At 47.5% G+C, this 24,508-nt stretch overlaps 1 protein-coding gene across 2 annotated transcripts in view; it reads right to left on the reverse strand.

Moving 5' to 3' along the window:
- EPB41L5 (erythrocyte membrane protein band 4.1 like 5) overlaps positions 1-24,508 on the reverse strand; it is an 851,839-nt gene that overhangs the window by 470,690 nt on the left and 356,641 nt on the right. For both annotated transcript variants that reach the window (XM_085645978.1, XM_085645979.1), the window contains exon 7: positions 10,783-10,835. In XM_085645978.1, coding sequence (XP_085502104.1) covers positions 10,783-10,835 — 53 coding nt within the window. The remainder of the gene's footprint in view (positions 1-10,782; positions 10,836-24,508) is intronic.

Below are 24,508 nucleotides of genomic sequence, written 5' to 3' on the forward strand. Positions count from 1 at the left end.
TCCAGCTGCCGAGGCTGGGGCTTTCCCCAGCAACAGGCAGCCAGAGTCGTGTGGGTGGCGAGTAGCATCCATTTTGTGATACGTGTGCACTTTTAAATTGGTGTCTAAATTCTGCCGCTTTTCCCATATCGCCCCTCTAGCAGGGGGGAATCATGCCCTCATGCCCATGACTGGACTGGGGGTATGATTCCTACATGTTTGACACCAAACACGATATGGTTCTGTGTAGCCATTCTCAAGTTATCACGCTATCGCGATATACTTATAATGCGGTTAAGAGTATATGGTATGGCTACACTACAAACAACCCAGCAATGGTTTTACGAGGGTTGCAGAGGGGGCCTACTCAGGTAGGGGTACCCCCTCACACATCTCAGCACCCTGCCTTGTAGGATTCGCAAGGCCGGCTTGAGGGGTGACCAATGAGAATACATGTGTTGTACATAGGTGGGATACAGGGTACCTGTATCCCTGTAAGGGGGTGCAAGCACCACCTTACCCAGACTACAGTAGTGGTCTGGTGGTGTCATTTGGTATGGCTGTCCCAGGGTGGCACAATAAGTGCTGCATTCCTGGTAGGCCTCTGAGGGACCCATGCCCTGGGTACCTAGGGTACCATCTACAAGGGCTGACAGGGTATCCTCAGTATCCAATTGGGTTGTACCTAGGGTACTCACATCAGTTTTAGGGAGGAAGCAGATAGGCTGGGGTCCTGGATAGTAGGATCCCAGCCAGACTAGTCAAAAACCATCCAAATACCAGGCAAAAAGTTGGGGGCAACCATATAGTCAGATTCCACCTTCCTACAGGGACCAAAAGGCGAGACCTATTGGTTATGCCAACGCTTCTCTTTTCTACTTGAAGCTCGAGTGGTCACTCTGCTACATGTCATACACTGCACCCAAGGCAGAAGGACAATGTGAGTGAACTGAGGTCATGGCACAATTTATTAAAACTGAAAACAATCAAAGAAAAAAAAAAAAAGAGCACACATCCTCAGAAATAATATCAATAGCTCACTCCTATCCCAGTAAAGGTTGGTGCCAAGAAAAAAGTGGAGTGACAGATATCCGTGACAAAAAGGATATTTTTCATTAACACTCTAAAGTCACAATGAAAATAAGATAGCTCATGCCCCGACATAGTTAAGATACTACATTCTACTTTGGAAGGATGGTAAAGATGGACATTAAAATCTCCCATTCTTAACATACAACAGTCCTTTCCTTTGTGCCTCAGTATTTTCCCAACTCGTAATCCAAAGCATTGATAATGTTATTTGAAGTTTATAGAGCGCGACAGTCACCCCCAGAAGGGTTATCTAGGCACAGACTCCACAATTACAAGGACCAAAACTTGCATACTAAATAGGACAAATCGTGCCAGAGAGAAAAGCCAGGCCTTAAGGAGCTTTTTGAAGATAGTTACATTTTCAGCTTGCCTCAAGCAAAGAGGAAGCGGATTCCAGGACTTTACACCAAGCACAGAGAAAGATCTACCTCCTCTAGTCTTCAACCTGAAGCTGGGAATTGCTAAAAGGTTGGCTTTTGTAGATCTCAGAGTTCTAAGGGAATCCGTGTGAATTGCTCTGAGAGAAATTTTGGCCCGGACCGGTGAACAACTCTAAAAACTATTAAATACTTTAAAAGAACCTACTTTTTCACTGAAAGCCAGGAAAGTTCCTTTCGCCATTTAGTGATCAAAGTCTTACAATGGAGTGTTGCAGGGATTCTGTACATACACAGAACTATGCACCGGATTATGGGACTTCGGTGTATAGGGACTGTGCTTTCCTACCGCCTTATTACTCACGAGCCAAGGACCGACTAGCTATAGTTTCTCACTCGCCCTCCCTGCACACTCACAGAGAGGCAAATGATTAGAACCCCAGAAGACAACACGCCTGTATCTCTCAGGAATTGCTGTAACAAAGCACACCTTTTTGCTCACACTCTCGTACCTGTCCACAATAAGATCTGACTGCAACATGAATATAGTTTTAAATGTTTATTTTAACTAACGTGCTTCAACATGCAGTATACGTGCCACAGCAAGCAGAAAAATGCATAACATGAATATCATTAGCCACAATGGACACTCCGAGGAGTACTCTTATCTCTCCTTCCAGTGTTTTTACGATATATATCCGCCTTATGCCGGGAGATGCAGGACCAAAGTAGGTGATATGAAGGGCAGGACCTTTGACGAATGTATGACTACAAGGCTACCCCTTCTACCGCTCCCCTTGAGATACGTATAATCCTCCTAAATAGGGCGGATATATATCGTAAAAACACTGGATGAAGAGAGAAGTATACACTCCATTCCATTCACGAGGGTGCAGCTTTCTGCTCCCCCACCAATAAAATATAGGAAAATATACTTTATTAATACCCAGGGAGGGAAACTCTATTTTGCCCTGAAGAAAGCCCGGGACCTAAGAGGCCTTCAGTCAAAGGCTGAAACATGTTGGCATGACACTAGGGTCATAGGACCATCAGCTCCTGATGACCCCTTGTATATAGTATTTTTAATATCCACTACGTCTCCGCGAATACAGGGATACCTGGAGATTGCTAGCCTATCTCTCCTAAGTGCTCCCTGAAATACGGTCGAGCCCACCCTGACCTTTGTGAGTCAAGTTGAACCCTATGATGAAGCATGACACCAATAGGGTGTGTGAGGGTTACCTAACAAAAAGGAATTGCTTCCTTTCCCGCGCCTGAGGGGTTGACGCCACGTGAGCCTAGTACTCAGCCTTTACAGGTTGGGTTAACTTTGGTTAGTAATAGACGACTTGGGAGGACGTATACACTTCCTGGAATACCGCTCTTACCCTCCGGCCTTGGTAGAGGGCCCTCTTCCATAGCCTATAGTGTAGTGTTTAGAAAAACCATGCCAAAACAAGTCACACATTAAAAAACTAAAAAGCTGACCACCAATTTCAGACCTACTGGCTTTGTCAATGCTTATTTATTTTTGTTTCCCATAATGTTATTGAAAGTGGTTACACTGATTTTCCATTATGAATATGTTTGGGAAATACTAGCATGTATCAACATGTTACTTAATGATGCTGCAAAGAAATAGTACCTGAAATTATAGTCGTTTTGCAAAATGTTTTTTTTCCTGCTTTCATTTTTTTATGAACATTTTATTTTGAAAGCAAAGAATCAATCTGTCTTTCAAGCTTCTGCAAATATTTGCATCAAATCAGAGAGCATTCTAGGAGCATTATACAAAGCCTCATATTGCTAAACTTTGAGAATGTGTGTACACATATTACTGGAACCACTGTCAATAGTGCAGTCAGAGCTTACAACATTTACTTAGAGCGCTCACCCTAATAATAAAGGCTTTCAATTAATGAACCATAAAAACAAGTTTGAACAGCATTAACATATGGGCAAAATTATTATCTTAACTTCAGTGCCCTTCCCTGATCCATAATGTGGTACTGCAAACTGGCAGCCAAAGGGTTTGTGCTGCAGGGGGTTGGGCCTCCTTGTCCCAAAAACAAAATACACATGAAAACTTGTTGCCCTTGACCTTAAACAATATGCCCTGGGTGTCGGGCTATAGTAATTCCAAATCCCTAGCCTTGATCACTGAGAAACAGGTTCCCTGAAACAGCAAAGATTTGGTGGTGAAAGGATAGGTCTGTATCAAATTTAAGACCCAAATTTCTGACCACATTGTGGAGGTAGGTGGCTTAGTGACACCTTAAGGCCACCCGTTGAATGCAGATAATGTATTATTCTTTCCAACAAAAAGGATTTCAATCTTTTACGTATTCCATTTCAAAGGGATCCAATTCATCCATTAGATGACTTGACAAACACAAATATCAGTTATGATGGCCAAACCAGTTATTGTAAAAATGAATGACCAAGATGTTACATGTGCCTGGGCACTCCAAACACACCAACTGATAGTGAGGCAAATCCATGCCAACCCACAATATTTTACCTTGGAAAACTTAGCTGAAATTAAAACTGATAATCCACCCTTGGCAGTGCCCGCCACGGTACCTAATACTTGGTATCCACCAATATAAAAATTCTCAATGGACCATGTCTCTTGGAGGCAGATACTATATCTTCTGATAAAAGAAACCGAATCCAGATTATCCAATTTAGTGCTAATACCTGCAACATTCCAGGAGATACATTTTAAAACATCTGAGGTAGTAGGATTAATGTGTACATGGACAAACCCTCCAACCCTGCTGACACTAGAAACAAGTAGCAGGTGAGAAGGCTGAGTGGCAATGGAGTTAGAACTAATATTATATCCCTGAACCTGAACTTCACTACCTTGCGATAATATAAAATTCTTTGTCAGTTATTTTTATCCATATTTTCATTCAAAAGGGCAAACGGATATGTGAGTGTGACATTATAAACAGGACGGGGTTTAGGCGAGCTAGTGTTGGTATTAAGCAGCATTGTGTAGTTGTAATCCAATAGTCCAAGGCAAGCGCATGAATGTGGATAAAACCCAAACAGAAAGTAGTTTAAACTATGCAATAACGCGGCTGCCACGGATAGCTCTCTATAATTAACCACAACACTGTCACCCAGCCTCTCTTTGACCCAATACCCACCCTTCTGACCATAATGATGACCTCATAAGAACAGAGGGAGAACTCGGCATGAGCCATGAAAAACCTTGTTTTTCAAAGCATGCCAATCTTCCTTCTGGTCAACATGTAGAATATGAACTTTCTTGAGGAGAATGAAAGAAGGTGGTGACATCTGGGGGTAAATAAAATTAGACTTGTGTGGGAGGATATAGTGCAGGGGGTGAGCAAGGGAGGAAAACAAAAACAGGGGGTGACGGCTACATTACATATATCCAGGGAGTCAGTGGCATTGCTTAAATGTTTCCCACACAGCATAGCCCTTCAAACTTCTCCGCCACTCAACTCTGTGCCTGAGAGAGGTTAGAAAAATGGGCCATGCTTGATTCCCCCATTTTCTCGTCCTGATGAATCACATTAGGCAGCCTTTATAACAAGAAGTCTTTATGTTAGTCACTAAATTAATCAAATTAGTTAACGCAGATTCAATGTCTTTTAGTTTAAGAGAAACCACGTCAAGCACATTTTTAACAAACGTCTCAACTGAGCTTAATTTCCTCTGTTGTGAATGCCAGTAGCCTTGTTGGGAGGACAAAGACCTGGTCCCAGGGCAGGAGTACCATGTGCAAGCTTCAGGTGAGTGGTGTGAGAAATGTCCTTTTTTTCTTAGCTTCGACAAGAACTGTATAACAGGTAAAAAAAAGCAGCTGATTCAATTAACAAGGGCTCTCTAATAGCCAGCTGGCTTGTCCACGTCAGAAGCACCCTGCCGAGAGCTGTTGGAGGATGTCAATACAGCATCTAAGATCACACGCTGTTTAACTCTAAGTCTCTCCTCTACATTACTTATTTCAATGTTCAAAACCTCTATGGCACTAGTTAAAAATATGAATCAAAAGCGTCCACAGGCACGCTCTGCTCCACACCTCACACCCGTATCAGACAGCAGATGTAACCTTTTTTCAGGGCGGGGTTCAAGCAACATGGGGAAGGAGTGGGGAAGAGGGAGTGAGCAGCAACACAACAGAGGGCAGGCGGAGTGCGGGGGACCAGCAACACAAAGCAGATGTAGAGGAACGCAACAGCAAGGGAAAGAAAAGCGGGCATGGGCAAGAGCTCGGCCGGTGGGAGGAGGGCGGAACTGCAGGCACATGCACACGTATAGAGAGTTTTTGTTTTTATTTTTTAGCAGTCCCTGCAGGAGCGAGCGGCCAGTGGAAGGACACTGGCTGCAGACAAAAAACTATACTTGGTCCATGCTCCACAGCAGGAGCAAACACTTGAAGACCCAGCAGGAAGTGAGCTGCAGGCGGTGACCAATAGGAAGCAAGGACGTTAGAGATACGTCAAAGCCAACCAATAGTAAGTAATGGGAGGGCTTTAAACTTTTTTTTGACAAAATATTTTACTAACAGCGCAGGAGCGCTGTCTCGGGCAGAACCTAAAAACTAACCAATACTGCAAATGACAACATGCTCAATATTAAAATAGAGTCCTTAATATCTTTTGGAAACTATTCAAAATAAAGTGAGAAAAACCACTAACTTCAACTCCGTGAAAGCACTGCCGATAGAGACAGCCCCAGACTTATTGTCCATGACAACCCTGGAAGTCGGGTGGCTAAAATTTGGGTTGCAAGATAACCAACCTAACCGGAATCATGTTGCTCAATCCAAGTTTCCAGTCATGCTAAGAGGCGGAGACACAGTAAACAGGGAGTGCACAGACAGGGTTTGTATGTCCACACCCACTTGAAAAACATGCTGCTTAAAAGTGTTTGCCTCATTTTCTGGAACTGGCGCCACATTTAGCATTCATTAACAATTCTCCATCAGAAGACTGGGCCAGCAGACTGATGGAGGAAACCATTCCTGAACTCATGCATTCCATCATTCACTCAATCACCCATCATCCATGCACGAATGCATGACATCATCCACCTATTATAATCCAAATACACCAGCTTTGCCACTGCTTCTTAGCTTTGGAAACATTGGCCATCACTACCTAGTTTTCTGGCTTCTTGGATGCACATCCAGGACGAAAAGTGGCAGCGCAATAGAGACCAACTGCACAGCTCTTGCTCCCTGAAGCCCACCTTGCAGAGCTAAAGGTCAAGAGCACATCTCTGACAAAAGCAGAGTACAGGGGCTGGAGAAACTGGAGATATGATAAAAGCTGTGCCACACTCCAATACAAAAGAAAAGCATGATCCCTAAGTGATGCAGAAACCAGTGTAATGCGTCTCCCGGGCACTGTGTTGCAAACTGTGCTTTGTTAGTGAGCGAGAGATGTTTAGCGGCCATCATAAAATGGGATTTGCTAGTGTATTGTCCATACTTGAACTGTTCTGAAAACAAACCTTAAACAAGCATTGGCATAGCCAATAGGTCTCATCTTTGGTACCTTATAAGAGTTTAGCCATGCAACAGTTGCAGAACTAAATACTTATAAGGTCCCAAAAGCGAGGCCTATTGGCTATGCAAAGCGGCAGCGAAAGTGAACGTGATCGCGATCAAACATCAAAGCGGCCGCGAAAGTAGAAGTAATCGCGGTAAAGCGCGGCGCGCCCGCGCACATGCACTGTACCTCTAGGCTCGCCTGGTAGCACTTTTTGGAGCCCTCTCAATAAGTCTCGCCAGATCAGCACATGCGCTGGGTCAGGCGAGACCTAAAAAGGAGGAACAAGTATAACACGGTATGTGGTAATCAGTGCTTGAAATGGAAAAATAGAAGTGCGGGTACTCTGTACCACAGTACCTGCTTGTTTCTGAGAAGTGCTGGTACTCTCAAGTTAAAAGTATTACATCACTCTTGAAAAGTGTTGGCACTCTCTCCCTCTCAAAATAAAAGGGCTGGTACTCCGTACCAGCCCATTTAAAGCACTGGTGGTAGTGAAGAAAAGAAGAACACCACATTACAGGGAAAAGTTAGATGAGCATTTGACCAAGAGAAGGAGACCGGTGTTTTGTGTGCACAAGATTTCCCGCACTGAAAAGTCCGAAAACCTTAGAAAGAAACCATAAATAAATGTTGAATAATCTCCTAAATAAGAGTCCTTCGATAAGAAGAATATCATAAAATCCTGATTGACATGGCTAAAAATTATGAGGCCCATAAGTTAGTAAGATACCTCAGTTTGTTAAATACTAGTTGCTGACGCTTTCTGGTACCAGCAGGTCTAAAGCTGTCAAAGAAAATGCAGACTTCCAGCATCCCACGGTTAGTCATTTGAGAAGCTTCACATTTTGCCGCCCTGACACGTGTTACTGCACTTAAAGAAACTTTGCACAACGAAGCCACATCTAAAGAGATTTATTGATGGTTACTCCTTTGCTCTTTCTATATTTGCAAGACAATAACATAATAAAGAAGATTAATATGAATGTTCATTAAAAGCTACCTAAAATTGTGTTAATCGGAGAGCATTACTGACAGCTTGCAACTATCAGGACCAAAATCTTATCAGATATACAAATTAATTTTATGAGCAATCCAAAAGAAAATGAAGCTTGTGGAGTTCATTTTTATCTCGCAGCACCTGTCACCATATACGAAAGCAACTCGGCCCTCGCCATTTTCGTTTCCAGGTCGCTTAAAAACACAACAATCTGCTCTGCTGGTATCAAACCAGAGAAGATGATTAGAGGGACTTTGCTAAACAAGGTTTGGAATTACGAGCACATTTCACGTTTCTGGAAAATAAATGCTATACTGAAAAAATGTCACACGCCAATAACTTAATCTCCTCTTTGATGATATAATGTAAGCCGACCAGAGTCATTTAGAATGCCATTTTCGCACACAAACCCTTCGCCGCTCGGTAATTGCGAATTCCAGCAGCTTTCATAGCCACGTTTTGTAATGTGTGTTCCGTTCCATGACTCCATTCTGTGCTTCAAGTCACCTTGTTTTCCGCTGTGCCATTGTGTAAGGGAATCACACGACTAAGTGCGTGCCAGGGCCTTGGCTAATGACTTTTGGCCGCAATTAAATGTGATTTACTGGCTTCGCTGCGAGAGCGAGCGAGCGAACTCAGCACAGTGACAACAAAGCCGCAAGGCGCGGGGGCCGGGGGCGAACCGCACTAATAGGGTTCAAATTTAACAGTGGTCACGCATACCTAATAAAATCGGATGAAAAGAGTAGGTGGCCGCAAATTATTTCCCACTCGCCTCAGTAAACCCACGAAGTCAACACAGACATTACTGTCAGGTCCCCAGAACACGCAGTCCGGCCAAGCGTTGTGCGACGGTGCAATGTCGACGGTCCCTCGTTATGCGAAGGGCGTTTGTATAACTCATTCCCGCAGTTCCAGGGGGTTTTACTCGAAGTTTGACAGTACTGGTTTAGATTTACAACAGGATACCAGTACCAGGCAACTGGTAACCAGACTCGTACTCGTAATGCAAAACAAGGACTGCTATAGAGGAATAAACAGCCCAATCGTGTTTCCTTAAAAATCAGGATGCAATGTACCTATGAGTTAAGAGATTTTGTTTTCTCCACCCTTAACACCCCGACTGCTTGGATCCAGAACTTGCCCCCAACCTCGTTCCCCAATTGGTAGCAAGACGAATGCTGAAAACTAAGCGAACCCGTTCACGGGTAAGGGGGCAACGTTAAATCATATCAACAATGCAAAACTGAATATCATCTGTCCGAATCCTCCCGCCTCCAATACTTTCAACTACGTCACTGGCCCCTACACCCCCCACCCCCTCAAAGCACCAGCAGCTACTCAAACCCTCACACGTCTGACAATTATCCACCCATACGACAACACAAAAGGCCTCATCTCCAACACATATTGGGCAATGCAAGACTTGAAACTTTCCACAACACACCGTAGGAAACCGCACTGGGAATCCCCATAACAACTAAACAGTGGGAGGGATTATGGAGACTCCCCCAAAACACAGAAGCATCCCTCACAGGGAATACGCATACAGGATAATGTACCAATAATGCACCTGAGGGCGCTTCAGCTCAACAAAATTTTCCCCACCACCTCCTCCTTATGTTGGCAACGCACCCAGGCGGCAGGAGATTTCTTGCATATCTGGTGATCCTGCATAGTGATCCAAACATTCTGGAAAGAAATCTTAAACCACATTGGGGACACAGTGGGCTACCCCAACGCGGCAGACCCTGTCTCACTACTTTTAGGCCTACAGCCCACTCAGAGGGTATGACTAGCTTTGACTGAAAAACCTGCCCACTCAGAGGGTATGACCAGCTTTGACTGAAAAACCTACCCACTCAGAGGGTATGACCAGCTTTGACTGAAAAACCTACCCACTCAGAGGGTATGACCAGCTTTGACTGAAAAACCCTTAGTTGCATAACAGGATGAGCAAAACAACTTATCACTCTCTTTTGGAGGAAAAAAAAGGGCCCTGTAATAGCACTTTGGTTAAATAAACTATGGCATGTCCTAGCGAAGGAACAAATCTCCCACTCACTGGCACTCACTGAAAAGAAGCTCACAGCGACTTGGCACACTACTGACTGTGTCCAGACTAGAATTCCTTTGCCTCTCGCCACCTCACTACGTGCCCTACAGCTCTTCGATTAACGGGTGCACGCCGAGAATGGGAACCTTCTATTTTCATGGCCTAGCCACTATAAGAGGGTCACCGGCCTGTAACTACGTTAAAAAATAATACAAACCCCCCACACACACACAAAAAAACAGCCATCTTTGAGTTTTAAACACGTTTTTAAAATGTTTGTTTCTTTAGTTGGATGGAAGGAGCAAGCATTTCACTGCCGCAGCAACCGGAATTACAGGATATCCCTTTAAGTCAGCAAATGACAGCAAATAGAGAAAAAGCATCTTGGAAAAGGAAAATGGCATCTTTTTTTAAGCGTACAGATCAAGACCAGCTAACACCGCATAAGAATATTAATTGATAAGGTATTGACGATCCAATATCACCCTGTTTCTGGGAAATGTAAAAATACATCAAGTAATTAGGAAGACTTTTCCCACTAGCTTTAGTTGTCAGATTGAAAATGCCTAATTAATACATTCTGGGTACTCAAAAGGATAATGCCTCCTGGTTTTCTTTCAAGTGGTTTTAAACCAATAAAATCACCAAGTGAAGCAATCGGGTCACCATTTTAAAACCACCTCAGCCCCTCATTGACAAGGTATACATATAAAACATAATCCTCTGGCAGAGGCGTTAACTTACCTTGTAAAGAATATGCTGCTAGTTGAACCGCTGTGTCGAATGGGCACTCCAACCTTAAACAAAAAAGAATAAAAAGTCTTGGTATTTATTTTATTTATTTCAATATGATTTTGGAACTCCTTGGAGATCCACATATTACAAAATATCAGCCAAAATATAATAAAATGAGTCCACATATAATCGACTTTTTCTAGCAAAAAATGTACGGATTATCATACCGTTCATCTAATACAATTCTAAAAAACATTTGAAAAAGTTAAAAATTCTGTTACAGAAAATTTCGTTTGGGGGACTGAAGATAGCATCTATCAGAGATCTTGCGGATAAAATACCAAACTGAATACATACAGGCTTTACCCACAGACGACGGTGGGCCATTAATGCTGGCAGACTAGCAGGACATGTATAGAGTCTTGGACTGAGATATTGCAAAGGTTACATATATTAGATATACCATGCCATTTGGCCAACAACTTATTCAGTGGAAGGAGATCCTGCCTAAGAAGCAGCCAAAAACGGCGCAAACCGTGGGGTATATTCCAGGAGGCGTAAGGTTGTATTTGTTTAAACAAATAGGAATCAACAGCTTGAGTGGCCCCCTTCTTTTGTACAATCAAGTTACGATCCCTTTCGTAGCTTAGCTTCCATGTTGCTTGTTTTAATGTAAATTTTAATTGTTGCATAGAAAGGTCTAAAAGAGTGGCTTCCTCTAAGTCCAAGAGTGTAATGGCCTTCCTATAATTCTTTATAAGAATCGAATGCTCTTTTAGTGGGCCCATCAACTCTTTTGTGATTAGGGATCTTAGTGTGGCTGGCTTTCCTTTGACCAAACAGATAACCCAGCGAATGACTCCTGCCAGACCCTGTGCCCAGCTACTTCTTAGACCGAATTCTAAACGAAGGGCTGCTGCACTGCAACTATTATTAACTGAAGTTAAGCTTCTCAAGAGGGAACCCTCGATAATGTCCAAAAAACCCCATTCGACTAAGTCGATGAGTTCTATGCCGTAAAGCAAAGTTGGGGGGACTTTTGCCCGGAAAGCCTCCAGCAAATAACCAAAGTGTCTTTTACCGGTTGATTTGTATAATGCTCTTAACCCATTTCCCTGCGACTTTGCCTTGCGGGAACTATTTTCTATATGGGATTTGTTGCTCAAGTTGCTATTTACAACCTTACCCAAAAATACGTATGATTTTACTCTTTCTAGTTTTTGGCCTCCCAGCTCCCAGCTAATGTGTTCCAACTTCAGTTTTTTTCGCCCCTCCATACACATTACCTTACTTTTGGAAATGTTTATTTTCAGGAAATGGTTTTCGGAGAATGCGTATAATGAATGCAGACGGTTGTTAAGGCCTTTTGGAGTAAGGTCTAGGATTAATATATCGTCCGCATACATTAAACAAGAGATATATCTGTCTCCCAGACGTGGGGAAATTCCTTCGCATGCAGATATGATAAGGGGGAGATCACTAACGTAAAGGGAAAACAAAAGAGGAGCTAAAAGACAGCCCTGTTTAAGGCCATTTGCCGATGGAATAAGCTGGGATAAGCCCCTTTCACCCCCCAATAGCACTCTGCACCACGTGTTATCGTGCAAATCTTGTATCAAGCATAAGAGTCTATGAGGCATTCCCAGGGCATGTAGCTTTCTCCACAGTACTTGTCGGTCGACCTTATCAAAGGCCGTGGAGAAATCTATGAATGCCGCATAGACTCTCCCCTTTCTGGCTCCAACATATTTATCGGTTATTACCTGGAGGGCTGTTAAGTTGTCCATGGTACTGTGGTTTTTCCTGAAACCTGTCTGCTCGAGAGGAAGAATATTTAAATGCTCCACCCAATCATTTATTCGTTTGAGCAGACATCTTGTAAAAACTTTGCCGATTGCATCCAACAGTGCAATCTGGCGGTAATTCTGAGGGGATAAACGATCTCCCTTTTTAAACAATGGTACCAGGATACTTCCCTTCCAAGAGGGTAAAACCTTACCTCTAGATAAACAAATATTGAAAATTGGACAGAGTAGCATACTCCATTTAGCCCTGTTCTGTTTTAGTACATTAATGGGCAATTCATCCGGGCCCATAGCCCCGGAGTGCCTCATTTCTCCAATAGCTAAGTCTATGTCCTTTTCTGTAAATGGCTCTAAAGACAAGCTCATTTCGTTTGGCCGTACTTGCGAGGTCACCGTATTATTGCTTGCATAAAGATTAGAGACAAAATCCCTCCTTATTTGTTCCTCAATAGGGATGGGTAAAGGGCTTGTTCTCAGTCCGCACCCCTCACCTATAAGGGACCAAAATTGCCTCATTTCCCCGTTAATAGCAGCTTCTCTTATTTTTACCCAGATAGCATCCTCTTTTTCTTTGCGTAATGTGGTTAATAGCCTTCTCCGTTTCCTTTTTAACATTGTTATTTTTTGTGCTATAGCAACAGATCTATTTAAATATTGGGCCCTTACTAATTTATTAATTTCTATGTTAAGCAGTCTCAGAGGGCTAGTAAATATTCCAAAGGACTTTTTCCTATTGAGCTTTTTTGCCCCTATTATCACTGACTTCAAGAACAGAGAGAAATTTTCAATTTCAGAGCCATACCAGGAAGGAAGCTCAGATATTGCTACATCGAGCATTTCTTCCAAATTTCGACACGCCCTTGCGTTCCAGTAGCACCTTCCTGATTTGGAACCGAAATTTGTTTGATCACTATTCAGAGACCACTGATCACATTTAGATGGCTTTACATTCATCGAGATGGAGAGGATTCTGTGATCACTTAACAGTGTATCAATAATATCGAGATCGGAGGAGGAGCCTAGCGCGCATCCAAGATGGTCGCGTGAGCACAGGGCTCCCCGGACCCTTTCTGCTCCTCGGAATTTATCCTGAGAATATCCTGATGTGGTTTATGGAATCTGGGAGATGAAGACCAGCTGAGCACATATCTCTTTTCAAAAATCAACTCGGACCTGGGAATCCTGAGTTGTCGTCGTCGGAACTTTTGGGACCCACCCGACGGAGGTGACCGGGGTGAAGGTGACCCGTGGGGCCGGGCTGCAATTGAACAACAGGGCTTCAGCGCGGTGCCAGTTGCCGATCCACCACTTTCGGTTTCGGTTTTGGACTTCAGGAGACCAGCTGGCGGGTGCGCTCGGGGTGGCGAGGTGCTTCCTGGGCCTCTGCACGAGGTTTTCCTCCACTTGCCACTAGAGTGCCTATCGCCTCGGACCCCCTATACCGACATTTTGAGGTCTTCTTGCTGGTGCCCTTACACCTCTGGATTGGAGGTCCCCTTGAGTGACCGTGTTCACATGGGGGGCAAAGGGGGTCCCGAGGGGCGCAAGACCAAGGCCTCCCTCCGCGGGGGAGCGGTCCAGAGCAACAACATGGACCGCTACACCCAGGGCAGAGGGTCCCCTGGCGCTGCTGGCCTCCCCCCGGACGCTGCAGGGGGAGGCACGAACGTCTCTACGGAACTTTCCCTGCAGGACATTATGGGCGCCATCGCTGGCATCAGGGAAACCATCGCCACGCAATACGAGGCCCTGGCCCGTAAGATCGACACCGTCGCGATTGATGTCACCCTGATCCGGGCCGACCTCTCCAAAACTAACGAGAGGGTCCAGGCCCTCGATACACGGACCTCCACCCTCGGTGTGGAGGTGTCGGATCTGCGGGCCGCGCTTGGAGACATCAGGGTGGTCAACGATCATATGGCCCGGCGGCTTGAGGACTTCGAGGGACGGGCCCGACGCAACAACATCCGCGTCATAGGTGTACCGGAGTCCTCCGACGGCCGCCCGGTTGACCTCGTGGTCGAGGAACTTATCCTGCAACAGTTGTCCCCGGCTGGCCTAAGTAAGTTCTTTGCCGTGGAGCGGGCCCATCGAGTTCCGGGCGGTCGGCCACGGCCGGGGGCCCCCCCGAGGCCTATCGTGGCCAAACTATTCCACTACAGGGATCGCGACGCTATTCTGCAGGCCTCACGGACCCACGGCCCGGTTCGTCACGAGAACTCGACCATCAATATTTACCCGGACTTCACGCAACTGGTCCAGAAACAGCGGATGGGATTCCAAGGGGTGAAGCGTCGTCTCCGCGAGCTGGGCCTAAAGTATTCGATGCTCTACCCTGCAAAACTCCGAGTGGAACATGGGGATCGGACAGCCTTTTTTGACTCTCCTGTGGCCGCAAGTGACTGGCTGGACTCGCTGCCGGACGGAGGTGGCCGTCCCGGACCCTCTGCGGGCACCGCAGGTGACGGGTCCCCTTTAGAATGACTTTTGGTCCTTGATTTTGGCGTTTTGCACTGTTCAGTTTGGTCTTACTTCTTTTGTATATTGTGTTTCACCAGGACCTGTGAGGGGGGCGGGCGGGGACGGGTCCCTTTCCTCCTCCGGGGTCTTTTCGTAGAATGGGGTTAGTGGGGCGACAGGCACACTGCAAGTTGGGGGGGTTTTTTGGCCCGCAGGGGTGCAGGGTGGGGGGGAGTTGGACTTGGGGTGGGGTTGGGGGGGAGGAGGGGTTGTTTTGTTGTGTGTTTTTTGTTTATAGGGCGAGGTATTGATTTTTGTTCACATCTGGGAACTGTGCTGCAGGCTGGGGGACCCTTGATCTATTGGAGGGGATGGGGGGGGACGGGTTGAGGCTTATGTCATGGAACGTCAATGGGTTGGGGGACCGTATCAAGCGGGGTGTAGTGCTGCAATATTTGCGTCGTTTGACTCCTGATGTGGTGTTTCTCCAGGAGACGCATCTGGTTGGTAATGTTTGTCATGCAATGAACAGGGGGGGATATCGCCTCGTAGCCCATTCTGGTTTCACAACTGGTTCCAGGGGGGTGGGCATTCTCCTGCGAACCTCCCTTCCGGTGGAGATCACTAAGATAGTCTCTGATGACAGAGGGCGCTATGTGTGTTTGATTGGGAGGTGGGAGGGGCAGCCCCTTACCCTGGTTTCAGTCTACGTCCCCCCGGGCCTCCAGAACTCCACCTTCACTGACTTGGGTCGAATGCTGCTTGACCTTCCGGACGGCCTCCTGCTCATGGGCGGGGACTTTAATTCTGTGGTTTCGGGTGAACTGGATCGTCACCCACCAAGGACCCTCCCCGCTGCCCAGGCATGGCTGGGTGGGATGTTGGAGACCTTCGGCCTGGTGGATAGCTGGAGATTAATGCATCCGACCCAATGTCAGTTCACCTTTCACTCGGGGGCGCATGGGAGTCTCTCTAGGTTAGATTACTTCCTTATGCCCGCGGCGCAGACTGGTCGGATTAGAGAGGTCAGGCACCTGGCGCGGGGTATCTCCGACCATTCTCCGCTATGGCTTCTTTTTGACACCGGGTCGCGGTCTGCAGGGTGGATCGCTCCCATTAACCCATGGTACCTGCGAGACCCTACGACTCGCGACAGCCTGGTTAAGGCTATGGACCAATACTTCCTTGATAACGAGGGGTCGGTGTCGTCTGCAATGTCCCTGTGGGAAGCCTTTAAAACCGTGATCCGCGGACACGCCCTCTCCCAGATAGTGGTGGCTAAGAAGGTCAGGAGTGAGGCAGTGGTGAGGCTGGAGACTGACATCTCGGGGCTGGAGTCGGCCTTGGAGGCGAATGTCACTCCGGACGGGCTCCATGCCCTTAGCCTGAAACAGTTTGAATATAGGTCCCTGGTCACTGACGCGGCCAAAACTATGTATAGGGAGCAGCAGGGTAGACTGTACGACGCCGGGGACAAGGCGGGAAAGCTGATTGCGTGGCTGGACAAAAAGGAGAGAGTGAATCGTGTGGTCCCGGAGTTGCGTGCTGCGGAAGGTGTGTGTGTGACTGAGCCGGATGAGATTGTGGAATGTTTCGCCGACCACCTCCGGGCTGTGTACTCCCCAGTGACTGACAGAGATGAGGACGACTCTCGCCTTCTACTGAGGGATATTGCCTTGCCCGGCCTGTCCGTTGAGGACCGTGAGCGGCTGGACGCCCCCTTGTCGGCGGATGAAATAGCGACCGCGATCCGTTCCCTTCGCTCGGGCAAGGCTATGGGTCCCAACGGGCTGCCCATTGAGCTATATAAATTGCGCCCTGATAAGCTTGCGCCCTTCCTCAGTCGCATGTTCCGTGAGTCTCTCGCGGCGGGTTCCCTTCCGGCTGACCAGCGTTTGGCCACGATAGTCGTGATCCCCAAGGAGGGCAAGCCGCGAGACCGCTGTACTTCTTACCGGCCTATTTCACTGCTAAATGCAGAGCCTAAAATCCTGGCGAAAGTCCTTGCCAATCGTTTGTTGAGCGTCGTGTGCGATCTTATTCATCCGGACCAATGCGGCTTCATCCCGCACCGCAACACCGCTCTTAACTTGCGGCGTCTTCATGGCGCCCTGGCCAGGGCGGAGCTCCTCTCCGAACCGGCCGTGCTGGTTTCTTTGGATGCCACGATGGCTTTTGACACCATCGAGTGGCCATTCCTCTGGGCTGTCTTGGCTAAATTTGGCTTTGGGGAAGGATTTATTGGCTGGGTGAAGCTTCTTTACACGGGACCCATGGCTCAGGTGGTGGTGAATGGGCGCGTCTCTCGGCCCTTCGCCCTCGGCAGGGGCACGAGGCAGGGGTGCCCGTTGTCCCCTTTGCTCTTTGCTCTCGCCCTGGAGCCACTCGCTGCTTGGCTCCGCTGGGAGCCCTCGCTTAGGGGGATCCGGTGGGCCCCGGGCTTCGAAGATCGGGTCTCGCTGTATGCGGACGATATTCTCCTGTATCTCACCTCACCGCGGCAGTCGCTCAACGTCCTCTTTGACGTTCTGACTTCCTTTGGGAACAATTCGGGTCTCACGATCAATTGGTCTAAATCCTGCGTCTATCCCATCTCTGGTGGTCCTCCTCTCCTGCCGCCTCGGCTTCCGATCCAAATATCTCTGAGCGGCTTTAAGTACCTGGGGATATACGTTTCGCTGGACCCGGTGGCTCGCTATGAGCAGAATCTCCTGCGTCCACTCCGGCGATTGCGGGAGGACACGGCCCGGTGGTGCAGGCTGCCCCTGTCCCCGCTGGGTCGGGCCGCGCTGTTCAAAATGATGTCCCTTCCCAGGTTCCTCTATGCACTCCAGAACTCCTTCGACGTTATCCCGGTGGCCTACTTTCGGGAGGTGGAGAGCCTGCAGAGGAGACTGGTGTGGGACGGGCGGGCGCGTATTGCTCTTGCTAAGCTTACTCTCCCCTGGTACGACGGGGGCATCGCGCTTCCTGACATTCGCAGGTACTATTGGGCCTCGCAGCTATCGGCCATTAACCATGCCACGTATGCGCCTGGCTTGAATCCGGCGTATGAGATGGACAAGTTCCTGCTTCCCGGCGGGAACTATAACAGGGCACTTTACTCCCGCTCGGCTGGCCGGACCCTTACGGGTCCTACTAAGATTGCGGTGCGGACCTGGAGGGCTGCCACTGCGGCCACGGGCTGGAGTGAGCGACTAACATGTGCTACTCCTTTGTTTGCCTCCGACCGCCTGGGCAGCCTCTGGACTACGAAGGGGTTTGACCAGTGGGATACGATTGGTATCAGCAAAGTGGGAGACCTGTGGCATAAGGGCACGGTTAAGACTTTCGCGGCGCTCCAGGCCGAATACGAGCTTACGGACAGGGAGTTCTTCCGCTATGCCCAGGTTCGACACGCCCTGCTCTCGGTCTTTGGGGAGGGGACCAAGATCCCGGTTTCCTCGCCCCTCGAGGACCGCATACTTGACGGACATGTCCCTGACAGTACCATTTCTTTAACTTATAAAAAACTGATTAATCATCGGGCTGACCTCTTTGTGCGCCTCCGGGAGGCTTGGATGGGGGATGGGGTGGAATTGGACGACGAGGACTGGCAGTCTGCACTGTCGTCCCCCAAGGAGGTCGCCATTCCAGCCCGTCTCCGGTTGGTACAGCTCAAGATTCTTCACCGGGTGTATGTGACGGGTCCTCGCTTGGTCTCGATGGGATTTTCCGACGACGGGCTCTGTAGGCGGGGTTGTGGGCTCAGCGCCACCTTTCTCCATATCCTGTGGGAGTGCCGCGAGGTGGCGGACTACTGGCGCCGGGTCCATACGATTATGGGACAGGTCACTGGGGTTGTGCTGCTGCCGGAGGTGCGTCGCTGTGTCCTGAATGTGTGGGAGCCCAATGATTACAGCGCGGCTCAGACTCGGTGGGCGGCCCTGGGGAACATGATTGCCAAGAGAGATATAGCGCAGCTTTGGGGCGCCCAACGGCCGCCCACCGTGTCAGTGTGGAAGGAGAATATGGACTGGTGTATGTTCAGGGAGAAGACGGTGTATGTGGCCCGTGGTAAGCCGGGGGCATGGGGTAGAATCTGGGGGCAATGGAATGCATATCGCGGGGGTATCTGTACGCCCCCCCTGGTGGACACCGATATCGCCATGTCCCCCTGACCCTTGATGGTTCCTGGCACCTTTTGTAATAACTACATATGGACGTTCATCTCCCTTGACCCCCCCCCCCCCCGTCCCCAGCCTCCCGGTACTCCTTCCTTTTGCCGACTGCCTAATGGTCTGCACTGGAGTTCCCCGGAGGAAGCCTGACCCGCACTGTTTGCCCTTATGCCTCGCCTTTTGTTTCTCTTTTAGTTTTTGTGTCTGTTGGACTTAAGTCTCCTGTTCCTTTAGAACTATCCGGAGCCACTACGGGGCTGCGCCCCGGGACTTGACTGCAGCCTTGATAAATGTATATTTCATTCTGTACCTAGCGGCCGGCCCTGGTGGTTGTAGGCCCGTGCTTGTAACCGAATTATTGTTCAATAAAAATTTAAAAAAAAAAAAAAAAAAAAAAAAAATAATATCGAGATCCTTCAATAACTCAAATGATTGGGACCCCATTATTACGTAATCAAGAATCGATTCCCCTTGGTAGGATTTATGCGTGAACTTAGCCGGGGAATCCGAGGGGAGTCTCCCATTTGCAATAATCCCATCCATTTCTGCCAACTCATTTAGTAAAAGTTTGCCACGTTTATTTGTTTTTATATTTTCAGGAAACGCTGCCCGAGGAATATGGAGAGTTTCTTCTCTAAGTTTATCACAGAATAAGTTTATGCTTGAGTTGGAGATCTTGCAATTCAGGTCCCCGACTAAAATTATAGCCGCCGTTGGATCTTTCTCCCTGATACTCTGGCTATGCAAGAAAACCTTTTTTAAGATTGCATTAAAACCAGCTTCCGGTGGTATATAGACATTTATCAGAACCAGACGATTGCCAGTTTTAGGATTGCCAGACTCAAATAAGGTTACTACTTGGAAGAGTTTACTCGGATCCATATAGTGCACATAGTTCCAATTTATTCGGTTCGATAAGAGGCAAGCTATCCCCCCACTGGCATGTCCTTTTTTGTTCGGGGTGGCGCTACCTTCCAATACATAATAATCTTTCCCTATTTGAATTTTATCGGTACACCATGTCTCCTGGAGGCATATTATATTTGCCTCCAGGGACAGAAGGAATGCCGTTTTCTCCGGACTGTTTTTTAAACCGGCTGCATTCCAGGATATTATAAATAATTCTTTGCTAAAGATGCGAATTAGATAGTTGTTTATTTAGGGATCTTTCTGCAAGAACTCTGGGAAGCCAATTCCATTGAACATTTTCCTCTCCGATATCAGATTGATAAGATGGCAAGGTAGGGTTAGCATAGGATACTAAACGAGAATCCTTAGACTTGCATATTTTTAACTCTGTAAGCTCACCCACCTTATTTATACTACCTGTTGCTGCTTGCAACAGAGAAAAGGGGGGCTTCTGGCGAGTTTGGGATTTAAGGATATTGTTTTGTCTAGTATGCCCCAACACCGGGATTACATCTATTCCTCTGCTCTGCAGATCTTCTGAGCGTTGCAGAATTAGATTGGCTACTAACTTGGAGTGGAACTTCACCCTAGTTATCATCCCCACTTCTGATTTTAATAATTGTACCCTATCTAGATCGGCTGATTGTATTAGTTTCAAGTTAGCAGATTCTTGAAAATATTTAAGCAGGAGGGATCTGTTCAGAATGCATTCAGCATCAAAAAGGGGAGAAAATTCTACCCATACGGTATCTATGCTTTTCTCCTTAGACTCTATTAACGGTGCACCTCTTGCAACTACTCCCAAGAAAGGTGTTGCTAGGGGGTTAAGTATTGGAGCTACTTGGCCGGAGGGGTTTTGCTCCTGTCCTGAAAATGTTGGATTTTTTGACCCAATTATATCCCTATTGATGGTAACTTGTTGGAAGAGGATATTTGTGTCAATTGTTGATGATGGGGAGGGGGGGGGGGGGAGTAGATAATAATGCTGGAGTAGCCAGGGGCGGAGGCACAATATTTTCTTTAATGATCTTATTTTCAGGGTTATTATCCTTTTCAGCTACCGCCTGAGTTTGATATACCTCATTGTGTAAGGGGGAATTAAGATGTTTTCTAAAGAGGATTTTCCTCCGCCTATTTTTTTCTATCCGTCTCAATAGTTTCCTCTTATTTTTTCCGTTCCTTTTTATTATCACTGACTTCCCTTTATTACCATTCCCTACCGGAGTGGCATCCACCTCTCTATCTCCTTCTCCCTGTTGCTTCTTAAAAATAGGGAAAAGGTCATTCCCAGTTTTTGGAGGGAGTTCCCCACCAAATTTAATTTCTGGATCATTAACTAAAGAACAATATAGGGTGGGGGATGGCTGGGTAACACTTGTTTTTACATCCTCATATACTCTATTTGGAACATTATTAACTACAGATAATTGTTCTTTTATTCCTACCTCATCTGATACTACAGAGGAGGAGGACTGCTTCTTTTGGACTGCATCCTTCTCTTTTTGAGTGCCCAATAAAACTTTCAAAATTTGGGTCACTGTATCAAGTACACAGTCAGATCCCCCCACAAATTTTTCCAATAATTGTAAAATGGACGACAATATGTGTTCTAATATATGGAGGAAATCAGAAATGGGTTTGTCTGTCCCCTGACATTGTAGTGCATTTATCCCAATCAGATTCAAATTGGGGCTTAGGGAAAAATTTGAGTGTGAGGACTTGGAAGGGGTACTACTGTAAAGATGCAAGCCAGCATGGGTCGATGTTACCGGGGTTTTTAAGTCCATCTCGGCTTTGACCAGGTCAGTCTTTATGTACCTTTGACATAGGTCTTTCTCAAGGACCATTGGAGACAGACCATTGTTGAAAAAATCTTTTGTTGGCGATATATTTACTGTATGATGGGCCTCTTCGTGTGAAGTTTTCTCTATATGCAAGTTATCTTGTTCTATGTCTTTCTTTGTTTTTATGACTACTTCTGGTACCAGTTCAATAATATTTTTCATTGTAGAGAATAGGGGAGGAGAAGAACCACACTCAGAGGACAAAGGTGCTACTTTTGTTACTACTGAACTATTATCCACAATTACCTTTTTATTTTCAGGCATCTCTCTCGAAGTATTGGGTAATATGTCTGAATGGATAGCTCCAGAGTCCTTAATATCCTCCGACATATTGTCCGCCACTATAGCTTTATTCTTACCCCTTTCCCAAAGATTAAAAAGCTGGCAAGTGCTTTTCAAATTAGTGGCTTGGCTGAGCTTATTTCGGAGGGGATTCGATCTGGTTTTTGAGCCTGATCTTCCTACCAGTATTCTCCCAGACCTTAATTTCTTTGTCATCATCACAAACAAACAATGAGAAACGATAAAAAAAGTGTAGGGGAAATTACTATTTAGTGCATCTAGGCTGAAATACTTGGCAGTTTTCTCTAAGGTATAAATTTAATGAACTAATCCTAGGCCTGATAATCTATGTCTACAGAACCTCTCAGATTGTTGTAAACATTCTAAAACATTTCTCAGATGGGGCGAGGAGGTCGCAAGACAGGTGGGGGTACTCTGGCCGAACAGTATGCGGATAGACAGATGTTAGGGGACTGGCCTAGCCTAGCCTTCTCGTGCCTCTGAGGGCCTCAGAGGGCCCGCCCTTGTCCCGGGCTTCTCCCGGGTGCTTCCCGCGCGCTCCCGCGCCGCGGAGCAGTGACCCGTTTGATATAGATTGGGTGTAGAGGGGGGCGTGTCCTACAGGGAGAGCGTCACCAGGTGGATTGGGTGAAGGAAACAGCAGGGACTCTTGGAAGTTGGAGTCCTGCAGTATTCTCGCTCGCAGCCCTGTCTACCAAAAGCCCTCAGTGCGATGTGTCCAGGATTCAGCAAACCACAGCACCGTGAAGCGGGACCCGAGAAGCGGGTCCGGCGAAAGGTAGCGCCTTACAAAGCGCTAGCTGTGAGCCTCAAGACGCTTCCTCAGTCCTCCAGCGTCAGGATCGAACTCCAGCACAGCTAGTAGCAGTGGAAAGGTAACCGCCGGGGTTCAAAGTCCAGAATCTTTTCACTGATTGCAAGGGGGCGTGGCCTACAGGGAGAGTGTCACCAGGTGGATTGGGTGAAGGAAACAGCAGGGACTCTTGGAAGTTGGAGTCCTGCAGTATTCTCGCTCGCAGCCCTGTCTACCAAAAGCCCTCAGTGCGATGTGTCCAGGATTCAGCAAACCACAGCACCGTGAAGCGGGACCCGAGAAGCGGGTCCGGCGAAAGGTAGCGCCTTACAAAGCGCTAGCTGTGAGCCTCAAGACGCTTCCTCAGTCCTCCAGCGTCAGGATCGAACTCCAGCACAGCTAGTAGCAGTGGAAAGGTAACCGCCGGGGTTCAAAGTCCAGAATCTTTTCACTGATTGCAAGGGGGCGTGGCCTACAGGGAGAGCATCACCAGGTGGATTGGGTGAAGGAAACAGCAGGGACTCTTGGAAGTTGGAGTCCTGCAGTATTCTCGCTCGCAGCCCTGTCTACCAAAAGCCCTCAGTGCGATGTGTCCAGGATTCAGCAAACCACAGCACCGTGAAGCGGGACCCGAGAAGCGGGTCCGGCGAAAGGTAGCGCCTTACAAAGCGCTAGCTGTGAGCCTCAAGACGCTTCCTCAGTCCTCCAGCGTCAGGATCGAACTCCAGCACAGCTAGTAGCAGTGGAAAGGTAACCGCCGGGGTTCAAAGTCCAGAATCTTTTCACTGATTGCAAGGGGGCGTGGCCTACAGGGAGAGCGTCACCAGGTGGATTGGGTGAAGGAAACAGCAGGGACTCTTGGAAGTTGGAGTCCTGCAGTATTATCGCTCGCAGCCCTGTCTACCAAAAGCCCTCAGTGCGATGTGTCCAGGATTCAGCAAACCACAGCACCGTGAAGCGGGACCCGAGAAGCGGGTCCGGCGAAAGGTAGCGCCTTACAAAGCGCTAGCTGTGAGCCTCAAGACGCTTCCTCAGTCCTCCAGCTTCAGGATCGAACTCCAGCACAGCTAGTAGCAGTGGAAAGGTAACCGCCGGGGTTCAAAGTCCAGAATCTTTTCACTGATTGCAAGGGGGCGTGGCCTACAGGGAGAGTGTCACCAGGTGGATTGGGTGAAGGAAACAGCAGGGACTCTTGGAAGTTGGAGTCCTGCAGTATTCTCGCTCGCAGCCCTGTCTACCAAAAGCCCTCAGTGCGATGTGTCCAGGATTCAGCAAACCACAGCACCGTGAAGCGGGACCCGAGAAGCGGGTCCGGCGAAAGGTAGCGCCTTACAAAGTGCTAGCTGTGAGCCTCAAGACGCTTCCTCAGTCCTCCAGCGTCAGGATCGAACTCCAGCACAGCTAGTAGCAGTGGAAAGGTAACCGCCGGGGTTCAAAGTCCAGAATCTTTTCACTGATTGC

The sequence above is a fragment of the Triturus cristatus genome, chromosome 3_1 (genome assembly GCF_964204655.1).
Source record: "Triturus cristatus chromosome 3_1, aTriCri1.1, whole genome shotgun sequence".
NCBI classification, from domain to species: domain Eukaryota; kingdom Metazoa; phylum Chordata; class Amphibia; order Caudata; family Salamandridae; genus Triturus; species Triturus cristatus.